General features: G+C 55.5%; 1 protein-coding gene across 3 annotated transcripts in view; it reads right to left on the bottom strand.

The window, feature by feature from the left end:
* Positions 1-385: 385 nt before the first annotated feature.
* The window catches only part of COBL (cordon-bleu WH2 repeat protein), a 260429-nt gene continuing 239488 nt past the window's right edge, over positions 386-21326 (bottom strand). For all 3 annotated transcript variants that reach the window (XM_049641276.1, XM_049641277.1, XM_049641275.1), the window contains 5 exons: positions 12524-12621; positions 9320-11109; positions 8322-8441; positions 7465-7719; positions 386-1721 (listed from right to left, as the gene is read on the bottom strand). In XM_049641276.1, coding sequence (XP_049497233.1) covers positions 1704-1721; positions 7465-7719; positions 8322-8441; positions 9320-11109; positions 12524-12621 — 2281 coding nt within the window. In that variant the 3' untranslated portion in view covers positions 386-1703. The remainder of the gene's footprint in view (positions 1722-7464; positions 7720-8321; positions 8442-9319; positions 11110-12523; positions 12622-21326) is intronic.

Raw genomic sequence — 21326 nt, forward strand, 5'->3', positions numbered from 1 at the left:
CCTTTGTACCTGCTCTTTCCCCCGCCAGTTACACATCCACCCATGGTCTGCTCTCTCATTTCCTTCAGGGTTCTACTCAAACATCACTGTATCCCTAAGGACTCTCTTCATCGTCCTATTTTACTCTTCATCCCTTCTCCTGATGTTCTATGCACTATCAGCTTCCAAATATACTTAATATTTTGCTTATGTTGCGTATGCTCTGTCCCCTCCCCTATAAAGTAAACTCCATGAGGACAGGGATTCTCATCTGTTTTGCCTTCTGCTGCCCAGAGGAGTATAGAGGCAGTCATATGTGTTGATTGAAAAAAATGAACCTCTCCTTTCTGCTTGGGGCTATGGGCATCCCAACAAACCATAGCATAAAGTCACAACTTCCACACAGTGAAATTCATTTTCTTTTATTTGTGGCACTAAAAGACACATAGTGGAGACACTGTGGTTTGAGAGGGACCGGCTGATGCTCTTGCCCCACCGGGAAGTGAGCAACGGCCACTGGACAACGCAGAGCAAAGTTTCCATTCTACGTGATGCCTAGATCTGCCGTGAGACATTAAAACGATCCCACCGTGTATCTGTTGCTTGATGAAGACAGAGATTTTATTTCACGAGCTCCTCTTGATTTCTATTCGTGTCTTAAAGAGCTCTTCCCAATGCAACAAAGTGCTTTAGAGACAGAAGTGAGAGACTAGTGCTGTGTCTAAACTTCATTATAAATACCAGTGGCATAATTCCGTGTCCTTCGAAAAGCCTTCCATGTGATACAGGGGTGACCCTGATCTGTTGGGCGAAAGCACCCAGACTGAACACAAACCATGAAATACCAGCACAATTTTGATCCGATCCTGGCGACACGCAGACACCCAACGTCCCCGCTCCGGGCCCCGTGCAGGACTTCGGAAGGTTCCCAGGGAAGTCACCGGGCTCCATACACAGCCCTCCTGGGGGAGGCTCATTCTACTTCACAGCCCACTGGGGACACCTGCAAGGTGGGGCACCGACCGTCCACGCCAATGCCATTCTGACCTCTGTCACCGCCACCCCTGGAGAATCAGAAATGCCTGTCTATACATCAAGTACGATTTTATTCTGGGCGGGAACAGGTGATTTTTAAAAGCGTAGTTGGTCAGATCATGGTCTGCGATCCTCCGGGAGGTCATAACTCCCAATGTTTGTTGGATAAAACTCCGACGGTTTCATGACTGGACAGTCAACTTTGAAAAAAGCCTTCTGGCTCTTTTGTTACGAGCAAAACATCACAGAGCTTCTGACATTCGGATTGTTTCAGTCGGTTTCTCTGTATCTCCCTAGAATTCAAAAGATTTCAAACAGCGAAATGGTCGCAACCATCTATCTATGTGGTAAATTCTCAAAGGTCCAGCATCGGCCGAAGGTCACCACGAAGTGTAGTGTTGGGCTCCTGCATTTAGATCCCCATTAACCTGCCAACAAGAAAGGTTTATTGGCAACGTGAAATACTCAGAGGCAAACACGTCTCCTTGGCACCTAAGCTGTGCAGCAGGGTGGAATTGTGCCCTCTCTTGGAACCATGTCGCAGGACTGAAAACCAGCTGTGTGCGTTTGGCCTGTAGACAAGAAAGTCCGCCACGTCCCGACGCCCCCTGCCACGCGGCGTCCTCGAGCGGGGACTGTGGACGGCTCACAGGGGTGGGTTTCTGCCGCGATCTGATCTCATCGAGGATTTACACCAGCAAGGGCACCTGCAGAGGAGAGAGAGCCGCGGTTACTCGGGGGAGCCGGATGGCCCAACGGGGTCGGCCAAGGGTGCGGAGGTCCAGGGGCTGAGGCGCTAAGTGCAAGAACATCCTTGCCGTGACTCTCCCTACATCGATACCCATTCTGCTCACGTGCCCCAAGGAGAACGTGTTCCGAAACACAAACACCCTTAACGCCTTCAGTGCCAGTCTTTTTCAGCAGAGGAAGCAGGGACCCGCGCAAGGTCCACACCTCTGGAGGTCCCCGTCACTGTGCTAGAGCTGTCAGCTGCCCCCAGGCCCCAGCCCTCCCCGAACACCACCGCCCCCCCACCCCTCGCTTCTCTGAATCTGCTGGGGTCTTTCTCCTCTGGCCAGGCTTTGCATGTGGGGTGCCTCCGTTGGGGATGTCCCTTTCCACCTGGAAAGCTGCGTCTCCTTCAACGACAGGTGTATATACCACCTTCGCGGAAAGGTTCTCCTGACTCCTAGTTGGGGCCCATCCAGTCGCCCCTGGTGCCGTCGGTGACCCCGTTCTGCTGCGGTGTCCCAGACTCCCCACTCCTTCACCGCTGGAGAGGGGCCCCTTGAGGAGAAACCGTGGGGCTCCCCCTCCCCGCTCTGGGCACAGAACTTACTGAGCGCCGCGTACTCGTGGCACGAGTGAGCGAATGTGCACAGAAGTCCCTATTCTACCAAACACACGGCTCAAACTTCCACTCGCAGCTCTGCCCCGCACCCTCCCGTTACGGTCCACCTGCAGAAACCCTGATCTGGAGCGCGTCGAAGGAGGTATTTCAACGGCCTGTGATCACACAGCGAAGCCAGAACCGACCCGTCTGTGCCTCTGAACGGGTCCACTGTAACCAAAACGTGCGCCGGGTTCACCCCATGAGCAGCCCAAACTGAGCATGTGACAGGATGCACTCAGGTTCTTCGTCACGGTCTGACGTACGCGGCCGGGAGCGGGGATACCCTGGGCCTGTGGGGAAGACGCCTTCGGGGCTGGGGAACGAGGGTTGCTGCTGCTGTTGGTTTCTGTCCCTGCTCGGGGGGCTGCTGGGTGTTTACGGGGACAGCGTCACCCATCTGATCATGACTCACGGGGTCTGCCGTCAAGGCCAAGCATCACGACACGCGTGTGGGAGGAGACGCGGCCGTGCGGCCCCAGCAGAGGCGGCAGTGGAGGGATGGCTCCCCCAGGATCGCCAGGGCCATCGGGCTGCCCCCACCTGGCCCAGAAGGAGTCTGGCACACGAGGAAGCCTCTCTGGGGCTTTCATCGCGTCCCTAACCTCGTGAGAAGGTCCTGCGTCAACAACAAACTGTACCTCTCTTTCTGGCTGAGGACCCACGAGGGCATAGACACTGTCCTGAGCAGGTACCACGGGCCCCGGACCCTGGGGGTTTCTCAGCAAGTGCTTGTGGTGTGGATGCTTGCACATGTGAAGGTTTGGAGTGTTTTAAACGTTTATTTTTGAGAGAGAGACACACACACACACACACACACAGAATCTGAAGCAGGCTCCAGGCTCCGAGCTGTCAGCACAGAGCCCGATGTGGGGCTCGAACTCACGAACAGCGAGATCGTGACCTGAGCCGAAGTCAGAGGCTTAACTGACTGAGCCACCCAGGCGCCCCTGGATGTTTTAAATATAAACACAGATTAAGAAGGTGCTCGGGGCACATTCCAGGCCCCCTGAAATAACGCATTTAGAAACACACCGCTCAAGTTAGCCGCACACAGGTTCCCCGTTACTGTTAGCGCAGGGCTGAGTTGGGGAGGTGGGTACTGCATGGGTCCAACTGAGCCCTGCACTCAGAAAGAGCAGCTGGTCCACCGAGGAAGGGCCCGTGGACAGAGCAGAACAGCAAATGCTCTCACCCGGAGCTGGAAATCTCGCTGATCGCCACAAATACAGAGGCAGGGAAATTAATTCGTTCACACCGCGAAGGCCACTGTACTCTTGACTGCGTTGAAGGATGGCGTTCCTTTTTAAGGTGGTTGTTCCTTAGGTGCCACACTGATCCTTTCGCATTTTACTGCATCGCTGCCAGTGTTAAACCCGTGCGATAAAGGTAGGGGGACCGGCCATCCCGGGCGTAGCCCCGACGGTCCTGCCTGCCTGAGAGCCCTCCCAGAACGGCCAGGCACCCCAGTCTGCAGGAGGAGGCTGGGCTGACAGAGGAGCGGAGTATTTGCAGCCCCGGGAAGACCAGGGACCGCCTCAGGTGTACACAGCCCTCCCGGCCACCCTGGCCTGGAGCCCTCACTGAGCCCAGGAACTGGTGAAGGGTGATGTGCACACGCGAGCGCCCAGGGAGAGCTCTGCCCACGTGGTGTGGACCCCAGAGCCCACAATTTATGGCACTTGCCCCAAGTTTACAGGGCCCTAACAGCCCAAAGGGTAAAAGGGAGCCGAAGAAAAAATACGAGGCAAAGTCCCAATGACCTGAGCTTCCCGTGCCGTGACACAGCCCCAAGCGCGTTGGCTGCAAAGCCAAGAGGTCACCGGGGTCCACGCCAAGCAGAGAAGCAGCATCTTGTGAGCAAATACAGAGATGGGCCCCGTTGCCTGAGTTGCACATTTCTCCCCACGCCACAGATCTGCCGTTCCGCATAAATAAGGCGGGCAGGCCACTGGGAAAAAGGCACAGGTGCGTCCTCCTACAGGACAAAGCACTGGCTCCAGGCGAGAACCTCATGGAGGCTGGAGGGGGTGCTGTTGGTCACTCGGACCACCCAGCCCCTGCCCTCCAAGGTCCTGTCGCCATCAGCGGGTCTCGCGTGACTTTGGTATGCACAGTGCAAGGGGGAGAAGGGGTCCTGGGTCACCGGGGAGAGCAGGGACCCAGTCCTGTGCGTCTGTGCACACGGCGGTATGGCTGGGAAGCGCAGTGATAGAGAGCGAAGGGACGTGGTCCCCCGTGTCACACGCATCCCGGCCACTTCTGCCCAAGGGCGTCTCGTAAACCGTTCAGGCCATCAAAACCTCACATGTGCCATTTGAATGTGGACGGAACAGACCATGCCAGGATGGATGAGGCAGGTCACAACACTTAAGCTCATCCGAGAAACAATCAACAGGAAGGCCCTGAATGCCATTTGAAGCAGCAGAAAGAAAGTGGCCGCCCAGGACCTCTCCTGCAGCGGCCCTGCTCCCAAGCTTCAGTCCAGACGCACAGGACCCCTGCTGTGCCAGCCCCACACCCACCGGTCCGTCTGGTCCTGGCCCCCCTGTCCCCAGCTCAGCCTCACCGAGAGAAAGCCTGAGGGTTACACCTGCTGCGGTTCTGCCCCGCTGTGCAACCTCAGGCAAGCTTTTCGCCTCTCTGGGCCCAGGCTCCTTGTGAGTCCTGCAAGGTACGCAGGGTAACGGTCGTTCTGGAAAGATCCAGGGACCGGTGAAGGAAACGGCACAGGTGAGAAAGGTGACAGTCAGTGGTCATACGGTCACACTCGGCATTATCCAAAATCCAAAGATGTCACATTCTCTCTGTCCCATCCAAAGCTCAACTTCGTTCGCATCTGGAGGTGAAGTCATTTGGCCAAAACACCTGAAATCTGCCGACCTGGAGCCTCACCTCCCACCCCTGCCCCCACATCTGATGTGGATTTCCCTCTGAGAAACTCAAAATCCTCCCCCAGAATCAGCTGGGGGCGGTTGGGCCCGATAGCTGTGCTCTGGGCCCCTCAGGAAGGACACCGGACCGGCCGGTGACCCAGTTGAATACTGGGAACTGTGAGGACGGGGCTGCCTCAGGTGCCGCATGGACAGCCACCTTCCTCAGAACCCCACGGTCTCCTTCTTAGGACCCTGACTTAGCCACTCACCCCAGCTTGTTGGGATATGTGTACGTAAGTTCATCAGTACGTAAATTCCACGGAAATGAAAGAAAGCATATAGAAAACCAGAAAGCCCCCCGTAACGTTAGCAGCTCTCCCCTCTAAGGAGAGAGAATGTGACATCCTCTGTCTACCCCTGCCATTCAGCCAAGGATGCTGTCTTTTCCCCCCACATCCTGAGGGGGAAGGGGCTGTGTGTCCAGAGATGACTGGCCAGCATCCGCGTCATGGGACATCTGGGGTCCCTACCGAGGGCCACACGCACATAGCCATGAACGCAGCACTGTCACACAGGGACACAGCTCTGGGGGCTGGCCCAAGCGCAGGGACCATGCCCCCGGGGGAGCTCCCCGTCAGCGGGTGGTCGGGCCATGCTCCGTTGGCTCTCTGGGCTTGAGCGAGGACTGCCCTTCGTGGCCTGCTGCCTGCAGGGATGTGGGCCGTCTCCTGTCCCCTCCGCTGCCACGGGCTCCCAGGTGGACGCAGGACAGTGATCTGCCTTCTTAGCGCCAGCAACTCAGCCGTCCCTCCAGGGCCACCTGCTCTCCCACAGCACATGCAACGGGGTGATACCTGCTTCCGAGTACTTTCTGTGCCCAAAGTGACCAGTGTCAGTCCAGTCCTGTTGTGACCGAGGCCAGGCCACTCAGGTTTTCTGAGCCTCATCCACTTTCCACAGATCATGAGGGTAATCTTAGTACTGACCTCTTCAGGTGCACGCGAAAACACCAGCTTAGGGGCTGGAAAGCATCTCTCAGGCAGAAATACGTCCCTCTGGCCTCCCTATAATCAGCGTAACTCCCCGAGCCCACCAGAAATGAGCAGGGACAGAGAATCAATCTCAGACAGACAACCATCTCAGAGCTGACAACACAGATATCAGAAGCCACCTGGCTCAGGAGCCCTTTGGTTTGGGCATCCCATCGGGATGGTGCAAAACGCATCTGCTTTTTGGGAACGTGAGGGCTACAAGTGTTAGCCCACCAGGAGACCACATAGAAGAGGAGAACTGTGGAGAAGCAGAAAGCGTGTGCTCTGCCCAAAAGGCTTCCAACTGAATAATTTCACACATAATGCTAGCCAAGACAGAAGGTGAGAGAGAGAGGGAATGAGAGAACGAGAGGGAGGCCGGGAGGGAGGGAGGGAGGGAGGGAGGGAGGAAGGAAGGAAAGAAGGAAGAAAGGAGGGAGGGAGGGAGGAAGGAAGGAGGGAGGCAGGGAGGAAGGAGGCTGGGAGGAAGGAGGCTGGGAGGAAGGAGGAAGGAAGGAGGAAGGAGGAGTGAGGAAGGAAGGAAGGAGGGAGGAAGGGAAGGAGGAAGGAGGGAGGGAGGGAAGAAGGAAGGAGGGAGGGAGGGAGGGAAGAAGAAAGGAGGGAGGGAGGGAAGAAGGAAGGAGGGAGGGAAGGAGGGAGGAGGGAGGGAGGCAGGGAGGAGGGAGGGAGATAGGGAGGAGGGAGGGAGGAGGGAGGAGAGAGGGAGACAGGGAGGAGAGAGGGAGACAGGGAGACAGGGAGGAGGGAGGGAGGAGGGAGGAGGGAAGGAGGCAGGGAGGAAGAAGGGAGGAAGGAGGGAAAGAAATCATGTCCACAGCCTCAATCCACGCTGAGAGCCATGACTGTGATGTGTGCTCCCTACAGAACACTTCACAGATGCCTGTCGGGCCTGTCCCTGGACCACAGTCAAGAGCGCATGGTGCCCTCCCCAAGGTTGGGGAACCCTGTATCCCCGGGGAGCATGTCTGAGGGCCGACCCCCCACGCGGTGAAGGCCATCTCCCTCCCTCTGGTCGAGGGGGTAAGGGACGGGGCCTCAGCCATCGGTCACCGCTGCCATGTTACTGCCGTGGGGCTCCGTGGTGACCTCCCCCTTGCCCCATCCGAACGCTCACAGGGTCACCCACGGTCACCTTTCGCAGTCGTGCGGCCCCTGTGCCCGAGCGGATGGCGTCCATCAAGGCCTGCCTGGCCTCGGCCGGGTTGCCCGAGCTGGACCTGGATGCCGGCCTGGACGCGGAGGGAGCCTGGGTGGCCGGAGGGGGCGGGGGCGGCAGGGCGGGCAGGGGCCGAACGCCAAGGTCATCCAGCCCTGGCGGCTCCAGCCCGCGTTCCAACAGCGCTGCGTCTCGGAAGCTTCGAAGCTCCTCGGAGGCGAAGGAGGACACCTAAACAATGAGAAGGTCAAAGGACAAGGTCCCAGAGGGCCTTTCGGAGGGGCGACGTGCTGCCTCAGCCGGGGAGGCAGGCGTGGCTTGCCCCCCAAGGTCCCCAGCCGGTGCCCATCTCGGGGAGCCTTCCGGAGCACTCCCTGCCCCCCTGCCCCATCTCGGTGGGTGAGGACAAGCCGGGACCAAGTGCCCAGCCATCGGGGAGGCTGCGTGCCTCCCTCGGTGGGTAATACACCCGCGCTGTTCCTCTGATTCTGAGACTAGAAGCCGGATGGCATGGTCCTGCCCCTGCTCCCAGGCTGTGCCAGATCCGGGCCAAAGCACCGGCAACTTTGTCCCGGAGGTGAGACAAGCCCCCGGCAGCCACGCTGGGGGCTGGGGAGCTCCGGATGTGCTGTGTCCCAGGCGGGCAGGGAGGGAGGGATGGGGGCCAGCTCCCCGATGCGCCTGCCTCTCCCACGCGGGGTGCTGCCCCTCAGCGCCAGCCTCCGTGGTTGCTGGGCTGCCCACTCTGATGGCGGCTTAGCTGCGGCCCCCGCATGGGTCTCCACGGGGCACGGGGTTGCGAAGCCATCCCTCCACGGGAGGCCCTGCCTTACCTTCCGCAGGCTGTGGGCACCGCTGTGCCCTCGGATGGCCGCCAGCAGGGCCGAGCGCTCGCCCTCTGCCTCCCTGCAGGACGGCTTCCTGGGCCCTGCCTCCGACGCGTGCTCTGCAATCTGGAACGTTCACAGTGTCAACACGTTTCCCCAGGAAGGAGGAGAAAGGCAAAGCATAGGGCAGCACCAGAGGAAAGCGATACCTATCAGGCGAGGGAGGTGAAGGCTCGAGGATTGATTTTACGCCCCCCGCTGGTGGAAGGTAGAATGTATTTCCGCCGTTGGGCAGGGCGTGAACATTCCACACTGACCTCACGCCATCTAACGACCAAAGCGCATGTGTGTGGGGTGGCATGGGACGGTGGCCTCTTAATGTCGTGTGGCTCCTGATACTGGTGTAGCTTCTGGAGCGGATATGTGCCTTGAAGCTTTGCAGACCTGAACGAGGGCCCGGAATCCCCACTAGCTGGCAGCGTGGCCGTGGGCCAGCTCGCCTGACTTCACTGTGCCTCCGTTTCCGCCCCTGTGGAATGGAGATGGCTCCCAAAGCTGAGCGTTGGTGCTAAGTGCCTGGACAAGGGAGGCGGGTGTCATAAACTCCGTCCCTGCCGTTACCGAGCAAGGACAGTAGACCCTGCTAACCACGCAGGAGTGACCAGCAGGGGCCTGAGTCTCTATTTGCTCGCTCAAGGACCAGTTACGGATGAGGCGACCCCCAGGTACGGACACTTTACCGCCCACATCTACCCCCAGGGGGTCAGGGTCTTAAAGGCAGTTCGGACAACCGCAAACCCATCTGCTTTCGTCTCTTTTGTGGTTCTAAATACTCTGCAGGCAGCAAGGCGAAGCTCCTGGTGGAAATCAAACCCCGGCATTCGCCTCCCTCATTCTTAGCTTGCCCCGCCCCTCCTCCTCCGATGCCACCTGAGAATCTACGTGGGGAGCGACAGGTAGGAAACAGGTGCCTGTGACCTGCAGGCAGGTGCCTGCCCGTTCACCTTGCGAAGCCTGTCCTTCCCGCCCGCTGAGTGGATGGCCTCCATCAGGGCGCTGTGCAGGGACGTGTCCTTTGGTGCCGGTCTCTGGACAACGGGTCGGAATTTCTTCTTTGGCCCAAAGATGCTGGGTGGCAGGGTGCCGTTGGCTTCGGGCTTCTGTTCTGGGGGCTCCTGTCCGGCGTGGCCACTGGTGCTGGAGCCTCTCGGAGAGTGAGGAGGCTCGCTGGGGATGGGGACCCACCTGGAACCATTCACCAGGGTCCTGTCTGGAGTCTGATCGTCTCCTGAGTGGGCGGGCGGGGGATCTGTGCTGTCCAGAGTGCGTCTGGGGACAGATGCTGAGCTGGCCCTGTGGTCGCCAAGGCTCTGCTTTCCGCTGAAACTAGAGCTCTGTCCCATAGACACATGACCCCTCTGGGCGGCCGTGACAGGCGGGACACAAGGACTTCTGCGGATGGCGGCCGGGCCGTCTTGAGCAGACGACTTTCCATCAGGGCTGCTGACCGGCCCCCCAGGCTGGGCTCCTACTGCCGACGCCTCCTGATCAGCACGGATGCGGGTCTCTGGGAGCGGGCTGGGGGCTGAGCCGTCTCTCCTAGCGGGAGGCTGCCCAGCCAGCTCTGGGGCTCTGCCTTCACGGGTCTCCTCGGCTTGGGCTTTCTGGGGCCCCATCCGCTTGGCAATGGCAGAGGCCACGTACTGACTGGACGTTCTTCTCTGGGGCTTGAGGAACAGGACCTCTGAGGCATTGGCTGCTGGCACTTTCACGTGACGAGTGGCTGCCACGGGTGGCCGGTCTCTCCCCTCCTCCACGTGTCGCCCTGCTTCTCGGTGGGCAGACTGCTGCGGGGGCAATGTCACTTTGGGGTCCGGGACAGTGGGCTCTGCCCTGAGTCCACTTTCCTGCTGCTGTGGCCTCGCTGGTGTGGTGGGAGCGGGGGTCCTGTTGGTTGAGCACTCCGGGGGCTGGCCAGAGTGCTTCTCTAGAGAGCCGGACCTCCAGAATTCCTTGACCCTTTCAATGGGTTGGGTTTCTGTGTCGAGAGCGGGTGACGACGGGGCTACGGTCCTGCCCCCGTTCACGTGGGGACTCACCAGATTCCCTAGCTCGTCGATCTTAATGGCCCCTGTTGACAGCGATACTCCTCTGTCGTAACATCTCATCTCCGATTTCGGAGGGACGATTTTGTACGTCGTGAGGCCGTATTTCAGTCCGTAACTGCACCCTGGGTTTTGGCCCCGTCGATACCACGATGGCGGTGCTGAGCCACCGTGCTTATCCTCGCCTTCCTTTGCCCTCGCTGGCTCTGATGAACTCGCGCTCTTGCTGGCCTGTGTCTGCCCACTGAGGGCAGAGCCGGGCCCCTCACCGCCGTCCTCTGCATTCGGGTTGTGCGTGGGAAAGTCTGCAGAAGTCGCCTTGGGCTCCATTTTGTTCGGACCTCCATCTTCACAGGGGTCGGACGAGGCGGGTTTGACTTCCTTCCCAAGGCCGTGGGGAGGAGCTGCCGAGTCGGGCACGTCTGCTCTCGTCTCCCGCTGCTGGCTGTTCTCCACCTGACTTTGCAACAGGTGGCCTCCCCGGCCGGCCACGCTCCCCGGGTCAAAAGAACCAGCATTGTTGTTTCTGTTGGAAAACAACCCCGAATCCACAGGATCGTCTAGGACCTCCCCTATGAACGTTACTGGGATCGCGTCTTCATCGCTGTTGGGGACTGTGGCATCTGACACGCGGCATCCAGACACGCCATTCACCGAGCCGGTGCCGGCTTCATAGCCGTCTTCCAGTTCTGCAAAGAAGAACAAACACAAGTCACAGATTGGCATCGCTGGTGACGATTCCCAAGCCAATCGCTTAGTGTAACCACACCCTGGCTTTGATTTTCCTGAGGTTCTTCTTGTGTAAGTTATTTATGTGCATTTTCAAGCGTCATTCCAATTTGTAATCTACACATGCCTGGGGCCCAAGGCTCAGCCCTGCTGGTTCGACAGAGGAAACTGCACGTCCGTGATGTCTCCAGGTACGGCATTCTGGGACGAGGTTTTGCCAACATCCTTCACTTAGAAACTAGTCCTGTAAACCTGAGCCCTCTAGAAACACTGTCTCAGCACAGAACGTGAAGGGGAACTGGGGTTTCGACCTTCAACTTGATCTCGTTCATCAGAAGTGCCACAAAGCACATGGGCGATGAGGTGCCCACGCCTTCAGTTAAGAAGCAGATGACTGAACCTTGGGCGTCTCAGAATTAGCCCTAAAGGATTTAGCGGGTCACTTGATCAGAGCCCCAGGGACACAGGGTGGAAGATTTAGCTCTGTCCACCACATCTGAGAGCTGAAAAGCGAGTAGACAAAACTACTCATCAGCTCTGCCATCTGCTTCCTTCTGGTTTTTGTTTTGATTTGTTTTAAAGCATGGCCAATATCTGATTTCTAGATTATTTTCACTGTGTGCCTTTGTTTGTAAGATCAGCCGGTTGTCTACTGAGATCCCATGCGTCTGCTTTGGCCTCGCGGTATTATCTCCCCCCACTGTATCTGTAGAAAAGCAGATGCCCCACCAGAAATGGGTTCATGGTCAGGGCGGTGGGTCCTGAATTTCCCTTCAAGAAACGCCATACATTAGCAAGCAAAGGGGTGGGAGCGTGCTCACCTGTGTCACCCAGTGCTCCCAAACCCATTTTGGCACTGGAAAACTTTTTGTTTTAAATATTTATTTTATTTTTGAGATAGAGAAACAGAGACAGAGCATGAGCAGGGGAGGGGCAGAGAGAGAGGGAGACACAGAATCTGAAGCAGGCTCCAGGCTCCGAGCTGTCAGCACAGAGCCCGACGTGGAGCTCCAACTCCCAAACTCTGAGATCGTGACCTGAGCCAAAGTCGGACGCTCAACAGACTGAGCCACCCAGGCGCCCCTCTTTTTCTCTGAATGTGTGTAGAATCCTTCCCGATGTGCAATATCAGTACCATCGAGAGGGATTTTAAGCCGCTATTGAAACGTCTCTGCAGTGCGGTTAGCAGCCCCGATCGGAGACGCAATCTCCAGAGCTGTGCTCACTTGCTGGCCTCACACCCAGGCTTTCTTCAGATGGACCAGGGTTCCTCCCGCACAACCTGTCCCCATGGAGCTACAAACCTGGTCAGAAAAAACAACCCCCGGAGTCGCCCAGCACACGATGTGATGGCGAAGCAGGGACTGCTCTCACCTTCCAGGTCCCCGTCAAGTTCCTCCAGGGTTTTCTGGAACTGCCCGGTGATAAAGAGGTCTTCGTCCCCTCTGCAGGCTGTGGCAGCTTCCTCAGGTCTAGGGAAGACCAGAGAGAAAGGGAGGGCATTTATTTCTCTCATTACTGCTTTACTCTTTTCTGGAACGATCTGAGGAAGGCACAACGTGCGGCCAAGTTCACGCAGTTCTGTATCCACGGGGCTCTGGCGCCCTGGGAGCTGCTGGGACACAGACAGGGGGTGTGCGCGCGTGCGCGTGCGAGCGGTAGCGACAATTAACGGCAGGGGCGGCAAGGACAGGGATAACAGTTCCTGCCCTTGGACCTGCCTTCCACCCCCCCAAGACTGGAGAAAGCACCTACCAAGGAGGGATGCCCGCTGTCCCTCTGTGCCGTGTGCAGCCTGCACACGCGAGACCCCAGATGCAGGACTTTGGTGCAAATTATCGTATTATATAAACCTCACAAGCAATTTATAAGGCAGGTAGTGTTACCATAGCTGTCTACAGATAGGGAACCATGTGCCGAGAGACTAATGGACCCACCCAAGGTCACATGGGCTCCAAATCCCAGGGGGGTGGGGGCAGGGGGGAGAACTGGCCATGCCTGATGCCCAGAGGCACAATGTGGCCCCTGCCACCTGGACATCTGGGAAGATGTCAAGCCGCCCGCCGAGGGGAGCCGGATCTCGCCTTATTTGCGTCACTGGGACAATAGCATCCACGAGACAGCTACGGCCAAAACAATTTCAAAGCAGCTTTTGCAAGGGCCCTTGTCTCTGTGCTCGCCGCGCGGACCACAGAAACATGTTGACGGCAATTGTCTGTCTTCAGTGAGAGCTGAAGGTCTTTTCCGCTGATTGTGAAAATTGAGGACCAATTTCCTTCATTGCTAATCAGGCCCAGATAATGATGCCCGGGGTATGCTTTTTTGCATGATCCTCACTTACGTAGCAAAGTTTGTGTTCTGATAAACGAGTCTTTCTTTCTCGGTGACTGTGTCCTTTTGGGAGCCAGGAAGCAGCTTCCAGATTAGTCTCAGCTAATGTCCTCTGACAACCCAGACAAAAGGGGCCAGTTGGAGATGTGTGTGCATGTGGGCCAATTAATAAGGACCGTAAGGGGCACAAGGCTCTCTTTCTTACTGCTGCTGCTGGGGCTTTAATTGAATGCATTTTCTTTTTCTTTTTCTTTCTTTCTTTTTTTTTTTTTTTTTGAATGCATTTTCTTAAAGTGTGTTTTTCTCTTTCATGGAATGTGATGGTTTAAGTACATTTAATTTAAACAGTTGACAAAATACAAGGTACAGAAAAAAATGCAGAGTGATATGTAAAATAGTATTCAAAACTGAAACCAGCACTTTTTAAAATGCTTCCTGTTCATTTTGATGCTCAAAGCCTGGCTAAACAAAATTACGTAGGTGCTTTTTCTTCAAAGTACTCGTGTTGACTTCAAAGTATGCTCAACCACACCTCTCTATGAGAACGGAATGATACTCATATGAATTAAAAACTAATTTAAAATAAAAATCCCAGGAATGCTATTCTGTACATGTTACACTAGAAACAAGTCACGGAAGCTGATGAAATGCAGTGGGGCGGAGACCCTCACACCCGTTGCTACTGGAAAGCCATTGGGAACACACATCAAGAAACAAAAACGTCGCTGTAACTTTGTAAGAAGTTCGGTTCCCTCGTTTCTGGTAGTTTGCCTTAAGGAAACGATCCTACAGCGGGAAAAATGTGAACACAACGTTGGTCGAATGTAGGTGAAGAGTTCCCACATACCCAGCCGTCAGGGTTTGCCTAAAGCACCACATGTTGATTTCAAAGGTTAAAATCAAAGGTTGATTTCAAAAGGTTTAAAGTGACCGTTAAAATCGGTCACTATAGTGAATCTGGATTCTCTGTGGAAACACAGATCAATGCTCAAGCCAGCACGTTGTGTGAAGAAATCAGGATACATACACAGAATGATTGTGATGATCTAAAAATAGCATATGCCCACGGCGCCCAGGTGGCTGTTGGTTCAGCCTCCGATTCCTGATTTCGGCTCAGGTCATGATCTCATGGTGTGCGAGCTCCAGCCCTGCGTTGGGCTCTGTGCTGACAGCCTGGAGCCTGCTTGGGATTCTCTCTGTCTTCTCTCTCTCCCCCTTCCCCGCTTGCACTCTTACTCTCTTAAAATAAACAATTAAAAAAATTAAAAAAAAAAATAGCACATCCCCATGGGCCAGGGAAGTAAAGTTTACTCAACCCACCAACCACTGTGACTTGTGGAAATGAATGAATTACAGTGAATATTTTATCCTTTTCTGTCTTGTATTATGCTCATTTGGGTACAAAAAAGCAGCTTGAACGATGGGCAATGTTTTAGATGGCTAAATTTAAAATAATCCCTTTGGGCCCTTTTTGGCCATGAACGAAAACTCTGTTTGCAAAGTAGATTACATTTTTGTTATACGGTGCACGATACTCATGGTACGTTGTGTTTATGTTTTATTTTACTATCATTGCTTTTTTTTTTTTTTTCCTGAGAGAGAGCATAAGCAGGGGAGGGGGAGGAGGGGGAGAGAGAGACAGAGAGACAGAGAGACAGAGAGACAGAGAGACAGAGAATCCCAAGCAGGCTCCATGCTCAGTGTAGAACCCGATGTGGGGCTCGATCCCAGGACCCTGGGATCGTGACCTGAGCAGAAATCAAAGAGTCGGACGCTCAACCGACTGAGCACCCGGGTGCCCCTACAATTTGATTTTGTTATGAGTGTTTAACAATCCCAGTGAGTAGCTATTAGCCTGACGACCATACCGAGGTGGCCGAGATCAGGCCTGCGTGTGAGCTCGATTGTCTTCCTCCCGCCCAGGCTGGAGCCTGAACCGCCCGCCAAAAGCCATCGGGAGCCAAGCCCCAAGGTCGCAAGGTGTTCCCCGCCCCTCTGCAGTCCAAGCCCCCTTGCTGAAGTGGGGGGACCCTGCTCTGAGTCCCATTGCCTCCCACCTGCTTCTGCTCTCCTGAGCCTGCGTCCCCAGCACCACACAGGCGTCCCCCAGATGCTGTCGCTCAGTCCCGGCTCTGCTGACCCAGCCCCATTCCACCTCTGCCCGCCTGGCACCTCACATGGTCCTCTGACCAGATCCTCCGGTGTGAGCCTGCTTCCTCGGGGCCCCGCCTGCCCATGGGGACTGAGTAGACATGGGACAGGAGCCACCGGCCTGGGAGGGAGGGTCTACCCATGGTCCTTGGCTGCGCTGTTCCCGAGGCTGCTGAACCTCTGGGGTCTCTAGGCAAGGGGAGAGGCGAGGTCTGGAGGTCACTTTGCTCATGCTGCTGGTTCCTTCCATAATGCAACGCAGGGGGGTCCCTGTGCTCTGGGCCCTGAGCTCCTGGTGAACGGACTACCTGGCAAAAGCCAACACCAATGTCAACGCATCTATTTTGCTTCCCAATGTAAAATTTCGCGAGGAAGAGACGTAGCAATATCCGCTTCTCCTTTCTCCCCCACCCCCATCTACTGGCCCCCAAAGGGTTAGTCAAGGATGGTAACTACTGCTCTGTCCCTGCAAAAACCAGTTCCAAGGGCCTCCTCCCAGGGTGGGGGGGGAAGCCAGCAATCTGGGGGCTTAGCAGGAGAGTTCTAGACCGTGTCCCCGGAGTGGAGAGCCGGCCACAAGCGTCAACGTATTTGTAGCTGAAAATAACCGTGCACAGGTGTCCCTCTCCTCGGCACCTTCCCGCCCCCCAGTCTTCAGCTGGGTTTCCTGACGGCAGTCTGTTTTGGCTAAAGACCAGGAAAATGAATCACAAGCAGTGCTGACACTTTTACCGGCTTGCACACGCTGAGCACCCATCACCAGCAGCGTTTTCTTGCACGGAGCGTGGATGCAGAGGTTTGCAGGCCACCGCTGCATCAACGCGAGGGACAAAGGGCGGAAGGGTGGGGGGCGAGGGCATCAGGGTGACAGACTCCGCCCCCCCCCCCCCCCCCCACCGACCCGGCTCCGCCTCGCCAGCTTCAGGTAAAACGACCAGCAGAGGCGATCAGGTCAGATCAGCCGGCGGAAAAACAGGTTTCGGTTTTTTGTTTTCATTTTAGAGGAGAAACAATAAAAGAGCACAGGCTGATTCTGGGCGATTCGGGCACATGTGAGGCCACGTCTCTTTTCGATGTGGCTAAAAGAGCTTCTGCAAGTAATGTATCCAATGGCAGAATTAAAAAAAAGAAGTCTAAGAGGAAAAAAAATGTCTCTTTCAGGCTGGGATTCAATTTGCTGACAAGCCAACGGACCTGTGCGTTTTCAAACAATTAAACTCCGTATGCTAAAGGCAGGAAGCTTGGGGCGCCTGGATGGCTCAGTCGATCAAGCGTCCGACTTAGGCTCAGGTCATGATCTCACGGTTTGTGAGTTCAAGCCCCGCATCGGGCTCTGTGCTGACAGCTCAGAGCCTGGAGCCTGCTTCCGCTTCTGTGTCTCCCTCTCTCTCTGCCCCACCCCCGCTCATGCTCTGTCTGTCTCTCTCTCTCACTCTGTCCAAAATAAAGGCAGGAAGCTCGGGAAAACACACAGTTGATGACGGGCATGTGTGCTCAACTTCCCACCCCGCTGACCAGCGCGCCTGTGTTGACAAAGTTTCAGACTTCTAGCACCACGGTGTCCCCCAGGAATGGAAGAGGAGCCACGCACGTCACTTAAAATCTTGTGGTTAAAAAAAAAAAAAAATATGATCGTCACATTAAACACCGTGGTAAGGAGACGAAGGGGAGATGAATTACTCTAAGTCCACTTTTATGACACCCTCGTTAGTATGACTTGATTTAACCCAGTACTTAGTCCACACTGTCATCACCACGAGGTACCCTCGCGGAATTGATAGGAAACGCTCCTTTCTTCGCACCAAAGTCGGTGTCTCACCCGCTGGGCAAGAGCTCCTGTTCGCAGCAGCAAAGTGTGGTTCCGAAATAGCTGGAGTGGTTTTTATTTCTTTTTTTTAACGTTTATTTGCTTACTTTGAGACAAAGCAAGAAAGTGTGAGAACGGGAGGGGCAGAGAGACAGAAGGAGAGAGAGAATCCCAAGCAGGCTCCGTGCTGTCAGCGCAGAACCTGACGTGGGGCTCGAACTCATGAACGGTGAGATCATGACCTGAGCTGAAATCAAGGGTCGGACTGAGCCACCCAGGCACCTCTGCACTGGCTTTTTTTTTTAAGTTTTTTTTTTAAATTAAAAAAAAAATTAATGTTTGTTTATTTTTGAGAGACAGAGACAGAGCATGAGCGGGGGAGGGGCAGAGAGAGAGGGAGACACAGAATCCGAAGCAGGCTCCAGGTTCCGAGCTGTCGGCACAGAGCCCGACGTGGGGCTTGAACCCACAGACCGTGAGATCGTGACCTGAGCCAAAGTCGGACGCTCAACTGACCGAATCACCTAGGTGCCCCCCACGTGGAGTGGCTTTTAAATGCTCCTTTGCAAAAATGTAGTTACAAAGTGTCTGGGTTCTAGGAGGTATTCAGTGTTTCCAAGTGCTGTTGGGAGGGGCGGTCAGGAAATTCTAGGATTCCAGAAGGTGAGAGATGCTTCCAAGAACTCTGGGTGCGGAGTTCCTGTGGTCACAGAGTCCAGGGGCCCCAGGCTGGCAGCAGCCAGTGGAAAGACAGGACCCCACCCTGTCCATCCCCTCCGCTGCCCCACACAACCTCAGTCCCGAGACCAGACCAGGCACACGTGCCCTACAGGGCCCAGTAGGGTCTCACTGTTAATGTCCTCATGCCCATTAAGTTGAGTGAGGCTAGATGGCCTTGGGGACAGCCAGGCAGAGAGCAGGGGATGAGGGGCGACAGGAGCCACGACAGGGAGGCTCCCGTGTCTTGAAGGAGCTGCGCCGTGTCTTTTGTGGCTCTAACCTCGCTTTCAGTGTCCTCCCATCACCAAGGGACACGGCCTGAAACCCACATGTCCAAGCTCTCATCTGCTACACTGCTGAGCTCATGTTCCCAAAAGGAATTTCCAGTCCCACATGTTGATACTCAGATGGATACACTGTCTGAGGACAACAAGACTGCCTTTGGGATTCAAGGGTTTAGAAATAATACAAGTTCGTGGCGCCTGAGCAGTTCAGTCAGTTGCGTGTCTCCCGCTCAGGTCATGATCTCACAGTTCGTGAAGGCAAGCCCCACGTGAGCTCAGTGCTATCTATCAGGACAAAACCTGCTTTGGATCCTCTGTCCCCTTCTCTCTGCCCCTTCCCTGCCTGTGCGTGCGCTCTCTCTGTCAAAAATAAATTAAAAAATAATAATAATAATACAAGTTCCATTGGGATGTCCCCCGGGTGGGTAGGAGGCAGAGTTCTCTCGGTTTTTCCCCTTTATCTATGTACAAATATGCATATGTACACATACATATGTACATATATCTACCACACATAGACACACGTAGTTTCTTCCCAAAGATGCTATCTGGCTTAAAGAGGCAGATGATCAGAGCCTGACCCAGGGTGCAATGGTTCCCCAACAAACCAAATTTCTTTTTTTCCTCAGGCAGCTGCAAACAATAACTTCGACAGCAACGATAAGAATACCAGCTATCAGTTTGTGAAGGCTGCAAATATGTCAGGTGCCATTCTTACTTTTTCTTTTTTTAAGAGTATTTATTTTTGAGAGAGAGCAAGCATGAAGGGGCAGAGAGAGAGAGAGAGAGAGAGACAGAGAATTCCAAGCAGGCTCTGCACTGTCAGTGTGGAGCCTGATGTGCGGCTCGAACTCACTAACTGCCAGATCGTGACTGGAGCCGAAACCAAGAGTCAGAGGCCCCGCCCAGGGCACCCCTGCGTGTACTAAAGAAATTGATGTGACAGCCAGTCACTGCCCCCAGGGGACAGACATGACCTCAGGCAGTCTGACCCTGGAAGGTGTTCCTTAAGTGTTAGGAATGTTGCCTCAGGCCACATACAAAGGGAAGATGACTCTGGGAGAAGCTGTTCAAGCAAATGTAGGTCCCCCGAGGTGTGACTCCTGTCCCAGGCAGAGCCGCTTGAGGCCATTCCCAGGGGTCCCCCAAATAAGGAGCGATTGTCATTTGTGTATGTGTTGATCCTGTGCCCCTGGGCTGGTTTCTTCCTCGAGGAACCTGTTTATCAGCTGCACTGAGTTTAGAGGAAACTGCTAGGAGTTCGAGGCCCACGTTTGCAATGAAAGATGGAAACGGGGTCCAACCGGGCCTGGACGGCCATGCAAGAAACACATTCTTTCTCATCTGCAGAAACTAGCTGTCAGAATTGTGCAGAGCAGAGCCAGGAGGCTGGCCGGACCCAGGGACCGGCAGCAGCCACGGAGAATAGGGGCACCGTGTCCTCGTAGGCCCACATTTCAGGGCCACATGACGAGAAGTGCTGACGGCTGAGTGCCAACCGGCACCAGGCCTGGGGTTGCCCTGCCCGGGCTCCCCTGGGGACTCAGGATGTCAGAAAACATCGTGCTGTTCCTTAGTGTTTCCCTCGATCGCTGTTGAACGTGGGTGTTCCGTTCCCGTCTGTCCAGGTGGCCGAGCTCAAGGTGGCTTGGTCAACGGCGGTGGGTGCCGTTCTCACATGACTGCAGCTTGACCCTGGGCTGCCCATCCCCCAGCTGAGGTTCCCATCTCGCCAAACTTGGCCACGGCCTGCTCTGGATCCCTGGAATCAGCCCGCTGCACCCTGGCTCCCCGGGCTCTGCAGACTTGACCTCTGACCCTGTGCCTGTGACCCCCACCCCCGGTCCAGCCCCACCCCATCTTTCCCCCTCCAGCCTTCCCTGCCTTTTTGCGGCTCAGGCTCTCAGCCCCGGGGGCTGCAGACAGGACCACAGAGCGCGGCCTCTGGAATGCATCGCGTCCATCCAGAGAGATGAATTCTGTCCGCGTCCACAGGACTCAAGTGAGTATTTGTAAGTGCTTTCACTGTGACCGCGTGGGCAGTGGAAGGCACAGATCAGCATTTAAAAGACAGGGTATTTTATCAGAGCGCTATTCTAGGGACATTGGGATGCGGAACAGAGAGGGGGCATTTAAACCGGTTGCTTTCCTCCAGAATTTGTAAGAGACTTTCATGGTTCACGAAGGGGAGGCTAGAACGACTACCTGCATTTATCTGTGCGGAGGTATTTCTCCAGGGCTGTATCTCACAGGAAACACCCAAGGAACTACACGGACCTTCCCAAGCCAGAAAAATCAGCCAGCACAGAAGGAAGGGCCAAGGCCAGTGCACGTCGGGGAACCGCCCCACCCGGCACGCACATGTTTAGTTTGGCTTGGCATGTCTGACTGGGTTGCCAACATTGAAAAGTTTGGAGACCTCACAGAAAAATCTACATTTCTGGGGGCCCCTGGGGGGCTCAGTTGGTCAAGTGTTTGACTCTTGGTTTTGGCTCAGGTCATGATCTCACGGTTCATGGGTTCGAGCCTCATGTCGGGCTCTGTGCTGACAGTGTGGGAGGCCTGCTTGGGATTCTCTCTCTCTCCCTCTCTGGCTGCCCCTCCCCTGCTTGTGCTCGGTCTCTCTCTCTCTCTCTCTCTCTCAAAAATAAATAAATGAACATGAAAAAAAGTTTTTTAAACATCTAGATTTCTGGCTTCTCTTCAAAGGCCGGCCACCCTGGGTCTGTGACCCCTCCGGGTAAGTTTGGAAGGAGGGTGCAAGGCTGCTTTCCTGAGAGAGAACTGAGCTTTCTGGGCTGTTCTCTGTGGGCGCCCTCACCCTCATTATCTGTCTGGCCCCTGCGGGCCTTTGAGTTTGCAACCCCAGTTTCACACCCCTCGG

The sequence above is a fragment of the Panthera uncia genome, chromosome A2 (assembly GCF_023721935.1).
Source record: "Panthera uncia isolate 11264 chromosome A2, Puncia_PCG_1.0, whole genome shotgun sequence".
Lineage (NCBI taxonomy): Eukaryota > Metazoa > Chordata > Mammalia > Carnivora > Felidae > Panthera > Panthera uncia.